At 52.2% G+C, this 14,974-nt stretch overlaps 1 protein-coding gene across 1 annotated transcript in view; it reads left to right on the top strand.

Annotated features, from left to right (window-relative positions):
* AJAP1 (adherens junctions associated protein 1) overlaps positions 1 to 10,482 on the top strand; it is a 41,749-nt gene extending 31,267 nt beyond the window's left edge. The window contains exons 3-6 of the mRNA XM_032201534.1: positions 1,706 to 1,793; positions 3,814 to 4,056; positions 5,286 to 5,416; positions 9,816 to 10,482. Of these exons, the coding sequence (XP_032057425.1) occupies positions 1,706 to 1,793; positions 3,814 to 4,056; positions 5,286 to 5,358 (404 nt within the window). The 3' untranslated portion in view covers positions 5,359 to 5,416; positions 9,816 to 10,482. The remainder of the gene's footprint in view (positions 1 to 1,705; positions 1,794 to 3,813; positions 4,057 to 5,285; positions 5,417 to 9,815) is intronic.
* Positions 10,483 to 14,974: the final 4,492 nt, after the last annotated feature.

Genomic DNA, 14,974 nt, shown 5'->3' with positions numbered 1-14,974 from the left:
GCCAAAGACGAGCCTTGCTCACGAGCAGCATTCAGAGGAAATCTGGGGTTGCCTTGAAGCACTTTGCTTTCAGAGCAAGGAGCTCTGGCTGGGCCATCCCCAGGGCTCTCCGGGGAGGTGAGCGCTCTGCCTGTGCCGTGGGCTGCGGCTTCAGATGTGCTCCTGGCACCGTGGGAAGCAGGAACCTTGCCGCGAGCCATTGCTGGCACCAGCTGCTTGGTGAATCAGGCTGGCCAAAGGTGACCTTGGCTTTATTGTATTAAACTGTCAAGGCTCACATCTCTGCGTGTTTGATTTGCTGCAGCTCCCTGAAAAGGTGTCGCTCCTGGCTGGTGTGTCTGTGCTGTGGGCTGGAGGGGGTCCACTGCCCCTGGGCTTTGGGGAATTGGCAGTTCTTCAGCGCTGTGGGGGCTGAGGAGGCTTTGGGCACCTGCATGCCCCTGGGGGGTGGCAGCTCTGCCCTGGGAGCCGGGCTGGACTCGAGCGGCTTCTCTGCATTGACAGGTCTTATCAGTAGGGATGTGAAACGCCTGGTGTGTGGGTGAGCAGGGGGAAGGCAAGATAACAAATCCGAAGGGAGCCCAAACTGTTATTCTCTGCGAGAAGGCAGCAGAGCAGCACCCAGATGTGGTGCATACGGCTGCTGGTGCTGCAGATGCAGCACTGAGCTGGCTCCGGAGAGCTGCTGGCCACTGTGCCACCACCTCCCGGCACAATGTTGGTGGGGCTGGGCACGTCAAGGTGGCTCTGTGGGCTCTCCCTGGCTCCACCAGCTTTGCCTGCAGGCAGCTAGCTGGGGTTTGTCATGCTCTTGCATGGGAAGAAGCAATTTCCTTGCCACGCACACCCACACGAGCCAGGAACACTACGTATGTATTGTACGGATACATATCTGTATCTATATATAGACATAAATATATAAAACTGCTCATTTTCCTGTCATGCTAACATTTATTTATTTATTAAAAAACATCATCCATCAGGAGCTGCAACATCTGTTTGTGAAAAATAGCACATCCTTGGGCTGCAGCCAGGAAAATCATTTCATTACGAAATTGTGACTGTAAAGCAGCACAAAATCACAAACATACTGTACATTGAGATGCTTTTGTTTCCAAACTGCTCATTAGGAATGATACACGAGCCAAAATTATACCCTGTGTAAGGTGAATTAGGAGAAAATGAGCCCATCCGACCTTCTTAAGTGAGCCGCAGTTAGTACTGTAATTATTATCTCTGGTTAATCCTGCACCCACTGCAAGGCTGCGCTCAAGTTTCCCGTTCCATCCCAGAGGGTATGCGTCTTTACATTTCTTCCGTTCTTCGTGCCTAATTCATGCTGACAAGGAACATACTTGAGAGGATAGAAAAGGAGAAGCCTGGTTTAAAGATTATTTAATGTAATGCGGGAGGGAGAATTGCAGGAGCTGCGCTGCCTGCGGGCTGCTCACCAGCTCCGTGCTGGGGAAGGGCTTTGGGAGGATGAGGGCAGGGGATGTGATGGGGCACCCTGGGGCTCGTGGGAGTATCTCGGAGGTGTGCACACAGTGGGAGCTTTTGTTTTCCTCCTGCTGGAGCTGGGGGGACTGGGCTGGGTTGAGCACATCTCATAAGGCTGTGGGTTCTGCTCGGTGTTACCCTGCAGCCCCTTGGGTTCCCATCTTCGCTCTCTCTGATATTTCTTTTTTTTTTTTTTTCTTTGCAGGTCTGGCGGTCCATCAGATAATCACTATTACAGTGTCCCTCATCATGGTCATAGCTGCTCTGATAACAACTCTTGTCTTAAAAAACTGGTAAGGCCTCTCGGTGGTGAGCTCGGATGGGGTGGTGCTGCTGGATGGGGTGGTCAGGGGCGAGGGCTGCAACACCGGGAGCCTTCCCTGCTGGGAGCACACAGCAGCCAAGATGGGCTGTGAAAGGCGTCTCAGGATAAAGTGGTTTTTACATGGAAACTGCCCCAAGGGTCCCCAGCACCCCCTGCCTGCCCCCTGCGCCCGGGTGGCTTTGGGTGAACACCCCACCTCTTTCTCCAAGTCTGTGGTCTGATATGAGTGGGTGGTGAGGATCAAGGGGCCTGAATTCACACAGGGACATGTGTGTGTCACTGCTCGGTGACTGACTAGTGCCAGATCCCTGCAGTGATGTCATCTGGTGACGTCAAAACCCTGCCTTCTATGGCAGCAGGTGGCGAGAGTTGCCCTGCTCCTCAGTGTGCCCGCATGGCTCCGCAGGCTGCGCTTCTGTTCTCCAGCCTCTCCTGTGGCTCCAGGGCTGAAATGCTTCATCCCAGCACCTTGGATGGTGCCAGATCTAAGTGTGTCCATCCCCTGGAGTGTTCGTGTGCTCCTCTAGCTTAATTTGCTCTCATTTATTCCCTTAACATGGCTGCGCGTCTGGTAAAATAGGTTAGCTTTTCGCTTCAGGCACTCGTGACTTTACCTATTTTCCCAGAGAAACTGGCCTACTTTGAGGTCAGTCTTGCTGGGTGTAATAGTGCTGCTGCACCTCTGGGACCACGAGGAGAGCTGCAGCGTGGTGCTGCTGGCCCGGGCAGCCCTGGGGTCTCTGCCCTTGGGTTTCTCCCACTGCCACCCCCAGCCCCGCTGTGGTGTGCTCCCCACTGCCCACGGGAGCCCGGTGCTCCCTGTGGGCACCACGGGAAATCAGCCCCTGAGCCTGGAAGTGAGTTAGAAAAACGGGTTGATTAAAAGCCTGTTTGCTTACTGGGAGGCAAAGCTATTTGAAGTGCTGTGGAGGAAAAAGGGCTGGCACAGGTGCTGCCAGGCAGACCCAAGGAGGTCATTGTGTGCCCAGGTACCGTGGCTTGGCCAGCCACAGCTTGGTGGGACAGCTCAAGCAGCCGAATGCTGAAGCCAAAAAGGAGAGGGGGAAAATTTTGATTGGTGTGGGTGACGAGCAGAATTTGTTTGCAGTGAGTGAATTGGGCACCTGCTGGGGAATGCATGCAGGCAAGCTCAGCCCGCAGTCAGCTGTGGCACCGGCAGAAAACCGGCACCCCATGAGCTCTGCTCTGGCATTTCCCAGCACGAGCCTGGTTCCCTCGTGCAGGTTGGGCTCCCCGTGTGTGAGAGGCAGAGCAGTGAGGGCTGGGGAGCAGCACGCTGTGAGCTGGCAGGGCTGACCCAGATCAGTCACTGGCACCAAGTGGGACGCCGGCTGCACCTCCCGCGGGGTGCTGCGTGCCCCCCTTGGGCAGGGCGGGTGGGTGCCGGCTGAATGCAGGGTGTGTGCTTTGGGTGCTGCTGCTCCTGCTGCAAATGTACCAGGAACCCCTCGTGTGTGAGCGGTTCCACCCGCTCTCCCCCGGGCTTTTGGCCCCCAGTAGCCATTTGGCCACCAGCCGTGCCCAGGGTGCTCACCCGGCCCTGCTGGGGAAGAATAGCTCTGGGTGTCAGACACATTTCTGGAGTCATTTATCCCAATAATTAAAGCCTTTTGATGCCTCCCAAATAGAAGGGGTTTAACTTAATTGTTCTCATCTGCTTTTTTTTTTTTTTTTTTTTTCATTTTAAAATAAGGCTTTCATTTCCCGCAGATACAAACGTGTGACTCGCTAAGTAATTCTTCTGGTAGTTAAAAGCTTATATTTAAAATTTAAATTTGCTCGTTAAAAAAAAAAATAAATAAATAAAGCGAAATGACTGCTTGATTGCGGCTGATCTTTCCAAAGCGCCTGCATTGTAATCTAATATCAAATGATGTATAATTAATGGCCGATAACGCGAGTTCTTCTTCCAAGCGTCAGCGCCGTGTTTTGTGTCGTGTTTTCTCTTCCTCTCCTCGCCGCCCCAGCTGCGCGCAGAGCGGGACCACGCGGCGCAACAGCCACCAACGCAAAATCAATCAGCAGGAGGAGAGCTGCCAGAACCTGACCGACTTCACCCCCGCCCGCGTGCCCAGCAGCCTGGACATATTCACAGCCTACAACGAAACGCTGCAGTGCTCCCACGAGTGTGTCAGGACGCCGGTGCCCGTGTACACGGAGGAGGCATTGCACTCACCCGGAGATTACAAAGCGACGTACAATGGAAACAGGTGAGGGGATGCCCGTCGCGTTCCCGTGCACCTCCGGCACTGGGGTCCCTGTGCTCGGGTGGGGAAGGCTGCCCCGGTCCTGCTCAGCTCTCCTGCTGTGCCCCGTCCTTGTGGTGTCAGCTGCCCTTACCCTGAGCACCTCTCATCCAGCCCCGACGGCATTTACACCGCACGCTTCTCAGCTCCCTGCCTCCGGCAAGTAAATGTTCCTCAGATCCATCTCGCGGAATTTGTGCTGTCCTCTAAGTGGCACCTAAAGAGCTGCTCGGCTGTGAATGAGCGGTGTGATTAATGAAGGAGCAGGCTGCGAGAACCGAATGAACCATTTGTCTGGCACGAAATAATGATACATTAACAAGGGGGCATAATGGGAGCTGACAGCGAGGTGCGAGACCGGTGAGCCGTGGCTCTGCGTGCCCCTCGCTGCAGGAGGGGGGACCGGGGGGACCCTTCCCCAGGGCTGGGCTCGCTCTGCTGCAGTGGTGCCTTTGGCTGCTCCGTGCAGTGCCCCCATCTCTGCTGGCAAAGCTGGAGGGAGCCGTGGGAGGCTTGTGAGGAGGAGATGAGCAACTTGATGAGGTGCTCGGGTCCTGCGTGCTCTGCGGCTGGGCTGCTGCCCACAGCCGGGGTCCAGCTGCATGAGGGACACAAGCCTGGAAGGCAGCAACTTACCAGGCACCCTTCTAACCATGGTCTGCGTGCGTATTGTCTCCTCTGATGCTGGAAGGCAGAGAACGTGCCTGATTTTCAAACCATTTCGTTGAACCCGTGTGTGTGTGAATGGATGGTGGGGGGCACGGTGCTCTGCTTCCCCACCCGTCTGCGTGCTGCTGGGGAGGGTTCGTTGCTTGTGTGCCTCAAGGCAATGCTTTCTGTGTGGTTTTGTTGGCCTGGGCACGCTCCCTGCAGCCCCGTGGAGGTGATGCACAGCCCTGCAAGTGGCACAGGCATCACGGCCACCTGGGGAAATGGGGCTGCCCCCATAGGGACATGGCTTGGCTGCTCTACAAGGTGCTTGTTCTCAGGGAGAAACATGACTTTGCAGGCCATCCTTTTCTGCTTCTTTCTCTGCTTTGCACCACCCCGGTTTCCAAGGCCAATAAGCCCCCCCGAAAGCATTGCTCCAGAGGTTTGTTCTTGCTCTGAAAAGCTGATTTGTGCAGCAGGCCTCTGCGGCTTGCTCGTGTTATGCACCAGCACGCGCAAGCCCATTTTTCTGCTCGCTGCAGACCCTCGTCTTCTGATCGGCATCTTATTCCTGTGGCCTTTGTGTCTGAGAAATGGTTTGAAATCTCCTGCTGACTGGCCGAAGCCTGTTTTACTTCCCGGGGCAGGGCAGACGCCGTGTGGCTGTTTCCTGGTAGGTACCACTCCGAGCAGCCCCTGCGCGGTGCCTTCGGTAGAAGTCGCTCTCAAAAACCACTCCAGCAGATTTTTTTTTTCTTTTTTTGTTGTTTGCTTTTTGTGTTGTTTTAGTTAGCTTGGGCTGTTTTCACCTCCTTGTTGTTCTGGTGAAGGTGGCGCTGCTGACAGCAGTGGCAGGAAAAGCAATCAGGCTTCACCGTGTGCCATGGGATGAGGCTGGGGGCAGCCGTGCCAGCTCGAGCCACGCGCTCGGGTCCATTAAGCGGTCTGTCCCAAGTCCCCGCTGTAATGAACCACAGATTCCGTGGAAATGAAATTTCCAGTCTTCCCTGGCTGGAGCTTATTCGGAATAGCCTGTTTAACATTACACTCGGCTACTGAACACAGAGAGATAATTAGATTAGAATGAAAGGGAATAAAAAGTTAATGGTCTCTGCTGTGCTCGTGGCTGTGTCTGGGCAGCCCAGGTGAGGCGCGCACCTGGCTGGGCAGGAGGCAGGGGCAGGGCACGGAGGGAGCCTTCTGGGGGGAAGCCCAGAGAGCTTTTCCTCTTCAATTAGGACAGGCTCTTACTCCCCATCGATCAGTGTTCTATCATTATTTCTCTGGTTCTGTGTGGCCACTGTCTGGAGGAGACAAAGTGCGAAGGTACCTGGCCAGAGAGCTTGTGCTGGTGAGCAAGGATCAGCTGCAGGACACTTTGGGGACAGATTCTGCACTGTCTTCAACAGCACGTGCAGGCACACGCTTAAAAAGCAAACAGCAGTAGCCTACTACGCCTTTACACCCTAAGCTTTGTAGATTGTGAAGTCTGTCCCTTGCTTTACAAAAAAGCAAAACAAAACCCAACCCAATCACACGTAAATGTCAGCAGCAGCTCAGGTGCCTGAAGGAGAGCGACTCGCCCACTGTAGGAAACGGGCAATCCCCACCACTGGTTTTCAAGGTCCTGTGTAATTCTGTGCCAAAGAACGAGTCCTCGATCATTTCAATAGATTTCTTTAAATAGTCTAAAGCCGGCCCATTATTAAATCCTTGAAATTCTCATTGACCTGTTTTCATGGAATCCATGAAACACGTATCGACATGCTCTGGAAAAATCTATCCAAATTTTACCTGGATCATTAGCTCTGTAATAGTGCTCCAATTACTTATAAAGTTCTGTTTGGTTTCAGTAATAATTAACAAAATGAGATTAGTCCAAAAACCCTTCTCTGTGTGCGCACACCCCTGTGCAGGTGTGCATGCACCAGGACAGCTCCATGTCCCAGCGTGTGCCTGCACCTCCTGCCCAGGACGTGTCGTAGACCAAAATTTCTTTTTTCCCAAGTCACTGTGCAAGGTAAAACCTGAGAGCAGATGGCGTAGCTGATGGTGGAGAGGAAGCTCAGCGTGTAGGTTGTCCCCTGTCGTGGTCTCGCTGTGCTGACACCAGGCAGGCACGGGCAGGGAGAGCTGGGGACGCCTTAACAGCTCTCGTTCCTGGAGCAGAGGGTGCTGGAAAAGGTGCTTGGCAGCTCTCAGCTGCTTCAGGCTGCATCTCCTCTGGAGGTGGGAACGTTTTCCTGGCTGGCTTACAAAGCAAGCCAGCAAAGCTGCCTGCAGGTGACTGACAGACGCACCTCAGCAGAGGTGGAAGGCTGCAGGTTGGTCCCAGCTTTGTTTCCCACCCATTCCTTGCCGTGTTTGCAGGGGAAGGAGGGCCACGAGGCAGCCCCTGAGCAGGGCACCGTGCAGTCCATGGGGTTTAGAAGCCACACCAGCCTTGGTGCTGGAAACGTCTTCCCTTGGAAAGGCTCGGAGTACTTTACAAGTATTAATTGATGGCACTTCACAGCTCTTAGCTCTCTAATAAGCAAATTAGTACTACCGAACGTGTAGACTCAGAGCTCGAGGCACAAGACAGATTACGTGGCCAGGGAAAAGGATGGCAGGATGGCAGGAGCTGAGAGAACATGCAGAAATTTTAAATAGATGAGCACTGGGAGGCTGTTTTGAGTTTAACAGAGACTTTACAGGTGCACACCTCTTGGTCTCTGCAGGGTCAGGGTGCGCAGGGTGGCACCGTGCAACGGGCTCCAGTTCAGAGAGCTGCAGGTAGCACGGGGATTTTGTAAGGAAACCCGGTGACACTCATCTGGTTACATCGCAAGCAGATGTTGATTTTATTTCCTTAGGTCAAGTTCATCCCCTGCCAATATGAGATGTTCTCAGGGCTTACGTGACACCGGAGTGGTCCCTGCCTTGGCGGTGGCCCTCTGAAGAGCAGAGTTCCCAGCACAGTGAACAGCTGCTGGAGTTTTCCAGCAGATTTCATCTGCCTGCCATCAACCCCCTCTGGAGCACTCTCTCGTAGATGAGTGTCACACCTATGCAGAAGGCAGCACGCCAACTGTTCCTGCAGTTAAAGCAGGGGGCTTTGCCCGTTCCCGGCAGCCTGGCAAACAGATGCAGTGGCGTGGCCCAAGGCTGTTTTCTGAGAACAGTGAAGTGGTCAATTAAAGCATTTGTGCCAGGCAGCTGAGTGAAGGGTTAAGAACGTAGAGGCAGAAGAAGCAGAAACGCCTGTGCCCTCACCAGGCTAGGTGCCAATGGAGATGAGGCAGGAGCAGCACAGCCCGATGCCGTCCCTGCAGCCCTCGGGGCAGCCTGGGGTGGCTCCTGGCACTTGGGATCCAGGGCAAAGGTTTTGCAGACCCAAAGGAAAAAGGTGGCAGAGGCTGCTGAGGAGCTCAGCACTGGCCTTTGCCAGGGGCACAGCTCAAGCCCCCTCCAGCCGTGGGGTCTGGGGACACACATAGGCTTGGGGCTTCGGCCAGGAACCGCAGCAGCGGAGCTGCTTTGGTTGGATTTTGCTCTGGCCTGGGCTTTCTGAAATCAAGTTTGGTATTTCGCATTATTCTTGTCCTTAATCCCACTCTCTTTGACTGAAAAACCCCATGGAATGAGATTATACAAAAATCTGTAAGGTTGATCAAGCGCTGACCTACTTTGCACAAAGAGGCTATTTGGAATACAATATAAATTTTACATCCTGCAATGCATGCATTAAATAGTATTCATCCAGCACTACGTACATGTTCAGCATCAGTATTAGAGAAGTGGTCCTGTGAGATTTTGAAATGTTACCGGTATTATAACATTGATCTGACCCTAGCTTTTTCAGAAAACAGTCCAAATTTACAGTATTGTATGGTAATTCTGAGCTTTGAACATGGCAAGCAGCTGCTGCGATGTCCCCATTCTGCCTAACAACAGCAAATGGTTTGTATTAACATTAACAGATAATGAGTCATCATAAAAAATCCAGGCTTGTCTTCTGAGAAATAACACCATTCCCAGCACAGCCCTGGTACAAGAGATTAAGGATTCTGTAAAATCTGCCTAGCTAATTAGTTCAGTGTTTGCATTGAGAGGGTGTGCGCTGGGCATTTCGCTTAAAAATAGCGTTGAAGAAAAACCCTTGAACAGAAAATATATTGCATTTCTGGATGCCTATCGCCAGCTAGTCAGAGGTCGTAGTGCTGGTGAGGGCCAGTATGTTGGGAGCATGCTATGGGCAGCGCTTCCAGCGTGCACGGGGCTGCACGTAGAGCTCGCACGTAGCCATCACATCGTGCTCAGCTGTAACGCAGCGCAGCGATATACGTGGAGTCACATACACATAAAGCAAATGGCCACACTAATGATGGGGAGTAATTGTCTTCACATAAAGGTTTAAAGATTACGTAGGGAGAGATCTGTCAGAAGATGGCAAATAAATAGCTTAAGAGGAACTTCAATAGGCTTTCTGGTTTTGATGCTTAACCAATTCTCTATTGATTTCTTTAGGGCATTTAACTTTAGAAAATCTTGTTAGTGCTCATCATCGCCTTCTCATCTGCCAGAGCACTCGATGCTCTTAGCCCGAGTATGAAAAGCTCCAGAATTTGAGAATTATCAGCAATAAATTACGCTTTGGAAAACACACTGGGGAGATAAAAGTGTGCAGTAAGGCACACCTAAGCCTCTTAGTCACTCCCACTGTTCACCAGAAGCTTCCTCCGTACCCCCTGCGTGTAGGAAGCTGCATCCTAATTCGCAGGCTGCCCTTGGAAATGATGAGAGGAGAGCAGTGCCAAGCTGGGGCTGCCCCGGGGCGGCAGGAGGAGCAGGCTGGTCCCAAAGGATTGTCAGGAACCGGGGGAAGTTTGGGGGGCCAGGGACTGTCACCTGCCAGGGGACACCCGGGCCATCGCGTGAGGGTGGACACTGCTGGGTGGGAGGGCTTGTGGTTGATAGCAGTGGTTTGTGTACGGGTAAAAATGGGTAAAAAAGCATAAAAGAATTGATGCCAGTTGGGATGCGTTTCCCTGTTCTGACTCACTCTTTATTTTTCTTTTCATCCTTAACAGGATTCCATTGGTGAACCTGTAAAAAAAAAAAAAATTAAAAAATAATGGGTTACCTGTACCTACCATTTCTGTTTACCAGTAGGAGACTCAAAGAGCAGCGTTCTATGGGCCAAATATATTTTTATAAAAATGAACACGCCTATAGGTAACTGCATTTTTCAAAGAGCGCATTTTTTTTGGAGAAGAGTAAAAAATGTGCGAGCGAAGAATCCCGTGAAGGAAGAGGAAACCGAGAAAAACTGAAAGGAGCAGGACTGAGCATCTGGAGCTTGGGATACGGACTACGATTCTGAACCTGTGCCAATAATACCATTATGTGCCATGTACTGATGCAAAAGACTTCGCGAGAAGCAGAAGCTAAGTCAGTAACACAGAAATGCTACAGAGGACAGGGGTGGGGCGTCTCTTCTGATGGGGTCGTTAATTCTGGTCCATATACATACATACATATGATATATACACAGAGAAAATATATATACACACACAAACACTTTTTGTACTGTAGCAATTTTTGAAGATCTTAAATACTCATTTTTAAAGAAAATGTCATGGGCTAAAAGTCTGATTTCTTTAACACGCATACTATGACCTAGTTAAACCGATGTTTTCTACTTTGGCAGCTTGCCTTTCAAACCTATACGTGTATATATAGATAGACATATACATATATATATGTGTGTGTGTATGTATAAACATATATATGTATGTATACATATATATAGAGTTTTTCCTTTTTGTTTCGGGAACACATTTCCAGCAGCGGGCGGGTGACGGGCTGTGGTGGCGGTGGGTGCGCGGCGGGGGCCGGGGCTGGCTGCGAGCACTGGGGGCAGCTTGTGCTGCGTGTCCCCCCCCGGGACCACCCGAGGGGCTCGGCTGTCCCGTGCTGTCGTGCTGTGCTCCGTCCCCAGGAGACGGATTTCAGGGGTCAGAGGGGTCATTTGTCTCCTGGAGAGTGACTTCTGAATTGAAGGTGACGTAAAGCTGTGCCCCGTTGTTGGGAGGGAGATGGGAGGGAGGCCGGTGAGGCTGGGGAGCCCGGCCCCTGCTCGCGGGGTCTGCAGGGGCAGGAGGTCACTGAGAGCATCCGAAGGGAATTGCACGTTTTGTGCAGGGGGCAAGAGCGAGCATCCCCAGTGAGGTTCCCAAGGGAAGACGATGCAAAGGCGACGTTCTGCCAGGGAAATTGGGTTTTGTGGCTCAGATTCAGGCTGCTGCGCTAGAAACCCGTTCCTGCTGGGGTGCTCACGCCGTGCACCAGCCCTGCTGCTTGGGTCCGTGCGGGTGCAGCCCTCTGCTTGGTGGTCTGCTTGTGGCCGGCCCTGAGATGGTTTCCCCTTGTGCTGCTTCGGAGTTACGTGAGTGGAAAGGACAGAAGAGTTCAGACCAAAGTCCTCCGGTTCTTTTTGTAAACCGCCCTTCCTAAATATTAACGGTTTTTTAGAATTATCCAATTACGCATCCCTACTCATCCGCTAATTACCCAGCTCCATTTCCTTATTGTAAGTGTGCAGTTCAAAAAAAAAAAAAAACAAACAAAAAAAAAGGAAGTAGGAACTTCTGGTATTGCGCATAGCCACACGTGCAGTCTCTTGTTTCTGTATCGTTTTCTGTCCTTTTCTGATGGGGTTATACGGTCCGGATTGTTTTCCCCTCGTTTTTGGAAGCTGTCCCGGGAAGAAGTCTTCCTTGCCAGACATGTGGGTTTGAACCAAACATCTCTGAAGGTGCTGGCAGTATTCCCTGTGGCTTTGATGAACCTGGAGGAGCATCCTGAGCCCGCCCTGCCGCGGTGCAGAGCCTCCTGCCTCGACTTCTGGTGGCTGTGTGGGGCAGGAGCAGCCAGACACCAGGCATGGGGTTTCCATCCTGCCTGTATGGACCTGGTGCTGTGCCCAAGCCCGTCCCTTCTGTGGCAGCGGTGCCTCCTGAGCGCTGGGTGAGGTGGGCACGGGTGGCCACGGAGACCCCAGCCCCACTGGGGGACCCCAGCACCACAGAGTGGGGCAGCCCCTCGGGGGCAGCGAGGTTTCAGCATCACTCCTTCCCCACAGCCTGCATTGGGGCTTTCGTGTTTTACTGCTGTAAACGGTGCAGCCTGTGCAAATTCTCCCTGCTATCACAGTGCTTGAATTTTCCTTCTTTGTCTCACTTCTCCGGCATCAGCCCACTCCAGCTCTGCAGTTGCGTGTTGTGCTTTCCCCATTGATCTTTCTCTTTCTTTGTATCCGCTGGCTGCACCGCGTAGTTCTTGTGGGTATTCCAGTGTAATCTTGGTAGCGATTTGACACCATAAAATCTATCTCGGCTCCCTCGTTCCCGGCCCTTCTGAAGCAGCGTGATGTGTTTCTGCATTTGGAGAAGCCGCCGTCTGAAGCAGCTCGGCCAGGCGGAGCCGCGGGGTGGCAGGGACGGGGAGCGGGGCCCCCCCTGAGCTGGTCCCCATGGGGGAGCCCCGGGGCGGGGGGAGACGCGTGTGTCTGTGTGTCTGTGCGCGTGTCTGTGTGTCAGGGAGAGAGAGAAGGCAAATAACTCCAACCTCAGATGGCTCGGGCAGGTTTCCGACAGCAGGACTTGCGTGAGCTTTCCGCACAGTTGCAGAAGGACACGTTCTGGCCACCCAGAGACTGCTCGGCGGTGAACCAGGAGACAAAAGTAGATGCACAATCTTCCCTTATTTATAAGGACCAACAGCACTTGCACTTTATCAGAGAAATCCTCACATCCCTATGCATGCCAAGCACACCAATAAAAGGAACAACTGCCAGTAAGAAAGGAAGGAAGGAAGGAAAGAAGGAAGGACCAGAGCTGCAGATGTGGAGATTTACAAGGCAGGACTCTAGCATCCCGATGTTTTTTTGTAGTAACTAGAAATGAACCGTGTTTATTTCATCCCCTGCTATTGATAAAAGCCAAAAAAAAATCCAATCCCGAAACGAAAACACCGAGCTGTATTTCCGTGGAATGGACCTGTTGAGCAGATCTTTTAGACGAGGGAAAAAGCAGGCAGGCATGGTACCTGCAGGCACGTTCACCCATTAGCTTTGCCACCTTACGGCCACCTCGTCTTGCCCCGAGGTCTTTTGGCTGTTGCAGCAACAGGTTGTTGCGCCGAGCGGACTCCTTCAGCCGCTGCCCTTTCAGCACAAAACGCTTCGTCCTGAGCTGGTGGTAACTGCTCCAGGTTTCGTTGACTTGCGCCGGCCCAAAGCTTACTCAGCAATAACGGGGGAGGTTTTGCAGATGCTCGTGCCGCCGGGTACGTGGGGTTTGCTGGAACTGCTCGCCTGAGCAGCAGGGGCTGGCTCCTGTGCTAGGACGAGAAGGATTCGTGTACATTTGGAGAATGAGGCCTTGAGAAAGGATTTTTCTGTTGTCATTCAGCAGCTGAGCCAGTTTTCCAGCCAAGCTGCATTGCATCGGCAGCAGGAGATGTTCCACCCTCCAATGCGGCGCCGTGCTCCGCATCCTCTGATCGTGCTCACTTGCTGATCCAAGGTCTGGCAGCTTGGAAAAAGAGTTTGGGTACTTGCTCTGCCATAAGCTTCCAGCTAGCTTCTTTTCTTTTTGGTTTGTTTTATGGGTTTCTTAGTCCCTTAGCAGTTATCAAGAAACATATCACAGCTGCCGAAAGGCTGCAAAACCCCCCAGCCGTGCAGTGGCGTACTTGTGGTTTGCTGTGGCTCTGCCCCGTCAGGGGGAATGGGAACAAACCCCCTCCCCGCGTGCCCTCCAAAGGGGCCAGGAACGCCTGCTGGCCTCTGCATGGGGCAGGGAGCCCCTGGCTGAGCCCCTCCTGTGCCCTGGCAGCAGGCAGGCTGCGGGGACACCGCTGGTCCCATCAATTTGGAATTAGGGACACCCCTGGCAGGCATTTAGGGGCGTCAGGCTGGGGGCACCGCAGACGGGGAGCGAGGGTCGCAGCGAGCAGGAGAGGGGAGAACAAGCCCTGGTTGGTGCACGGCCCCGGGTAGCTGCCCATCTCTCCGGACCTGATCGTTTACCTTCATTCTGTCTTCCCAGCTAGAGAAATGGGCAACCTATCACGGATTTAATCGGAAAGCCGTTCGGAAGAAGCGCTCCTGCAGGGTTCTCGCGACTCGAATTTGTTTCCAGCGTAGGCAGAAATGTAGAACAGTGACAGCAGAAACAGGCTTAACAATGAAAAAGAGCGTTGCAAAGGCGGATTTCAGGTTACCTCTTCTCCATTGGCAGCTTGGTACAAAGGACGGTAATTCAGCTAAAATGGTAGTTAAATAGTAGATATTCTACACATATTATATATTTTGTAAAAAAAATAAAATAGAAGAAAAATATATATATAATAACTCAGCCCACCCATTTCAGGATGAATGTGGTTGGAATTTTCGTTCAACCAGCTATAAAATCTGTAAGTGATTTTTCAAAACCAGCAAGAAATCCCTCACCATTTCAGACGTCCGTGGGTCCGGTTCGGTCTCCAGATCTCATAATGCTTGTCACGCATTTTTAAGGATTATTCTCAGCATTTGTAGGTACATTTTTAACAGTGTCATGAGTGGAGATAATATTTACTTTGAGAAAAAGTATACGTTGCACAAAAAATGTACACTAAGGGCACAGATTCCTGACCCAGATTCTTCTATTTTAGGTTCGGAGGGGTTTATTTTTTTGTTTGATAGGACATGTACAGCGAAGTTTACAGTTTATTTTTATTTTGCCAAAAAAAAAAACAACAAAAAAAAAACATTTTCTAACATGAGACAGCTTTTACTTTGTAACCGGTTTTACATCACCGAGTACTTCTTTCTTTTTTTTTCTGGGAAAATTCTGCGAGGCGAGACACCGGCACGCACCCGTGTGCGGCGGCACGTCCCCGGGGACCCATCCTGGCGCACACGGACGCTGCCCGGACAGATGCTGAGCCTGGGAAGCCTCCCGTGGTCCGGGCAGCCTGAGCCAACCCTCGTGGCACTGCTCCTCCGTTCGTGAGCCCGGGCAGGGCACGGGGTTGGGGCGCCGGCTGGCTGCGGTTCCACACGGGTGAACTATTTTACTCCGGAGTGTTTTTTTAATTTGTCTCTGTACTTCGAAGCTGTGTATTTGGAAGCACTGTAAATGCGACCCTATACCGATTTCCCTGTGTATATTTAGTACTCTGATGTTGCTATTAAAGCTGA

Source organism: Aythya fuligula, chromosome 21 (genome assembly GCF_009819795.1).
Source record: "Aythya fuligula isolate bAytFul2 chromosome 21, bAytFul2.pri, whole genome shotgun sequence".
NCBI lineage: Eukaryota > Metazoa > Chordata > Aves > Anseriformes > Anatidae > Aythya > Aythya fuligula.
Note: the sequence above shows the minus strand (reverse complement) of the source record. Positions and strands in the feature narration are given on the sequence as shown.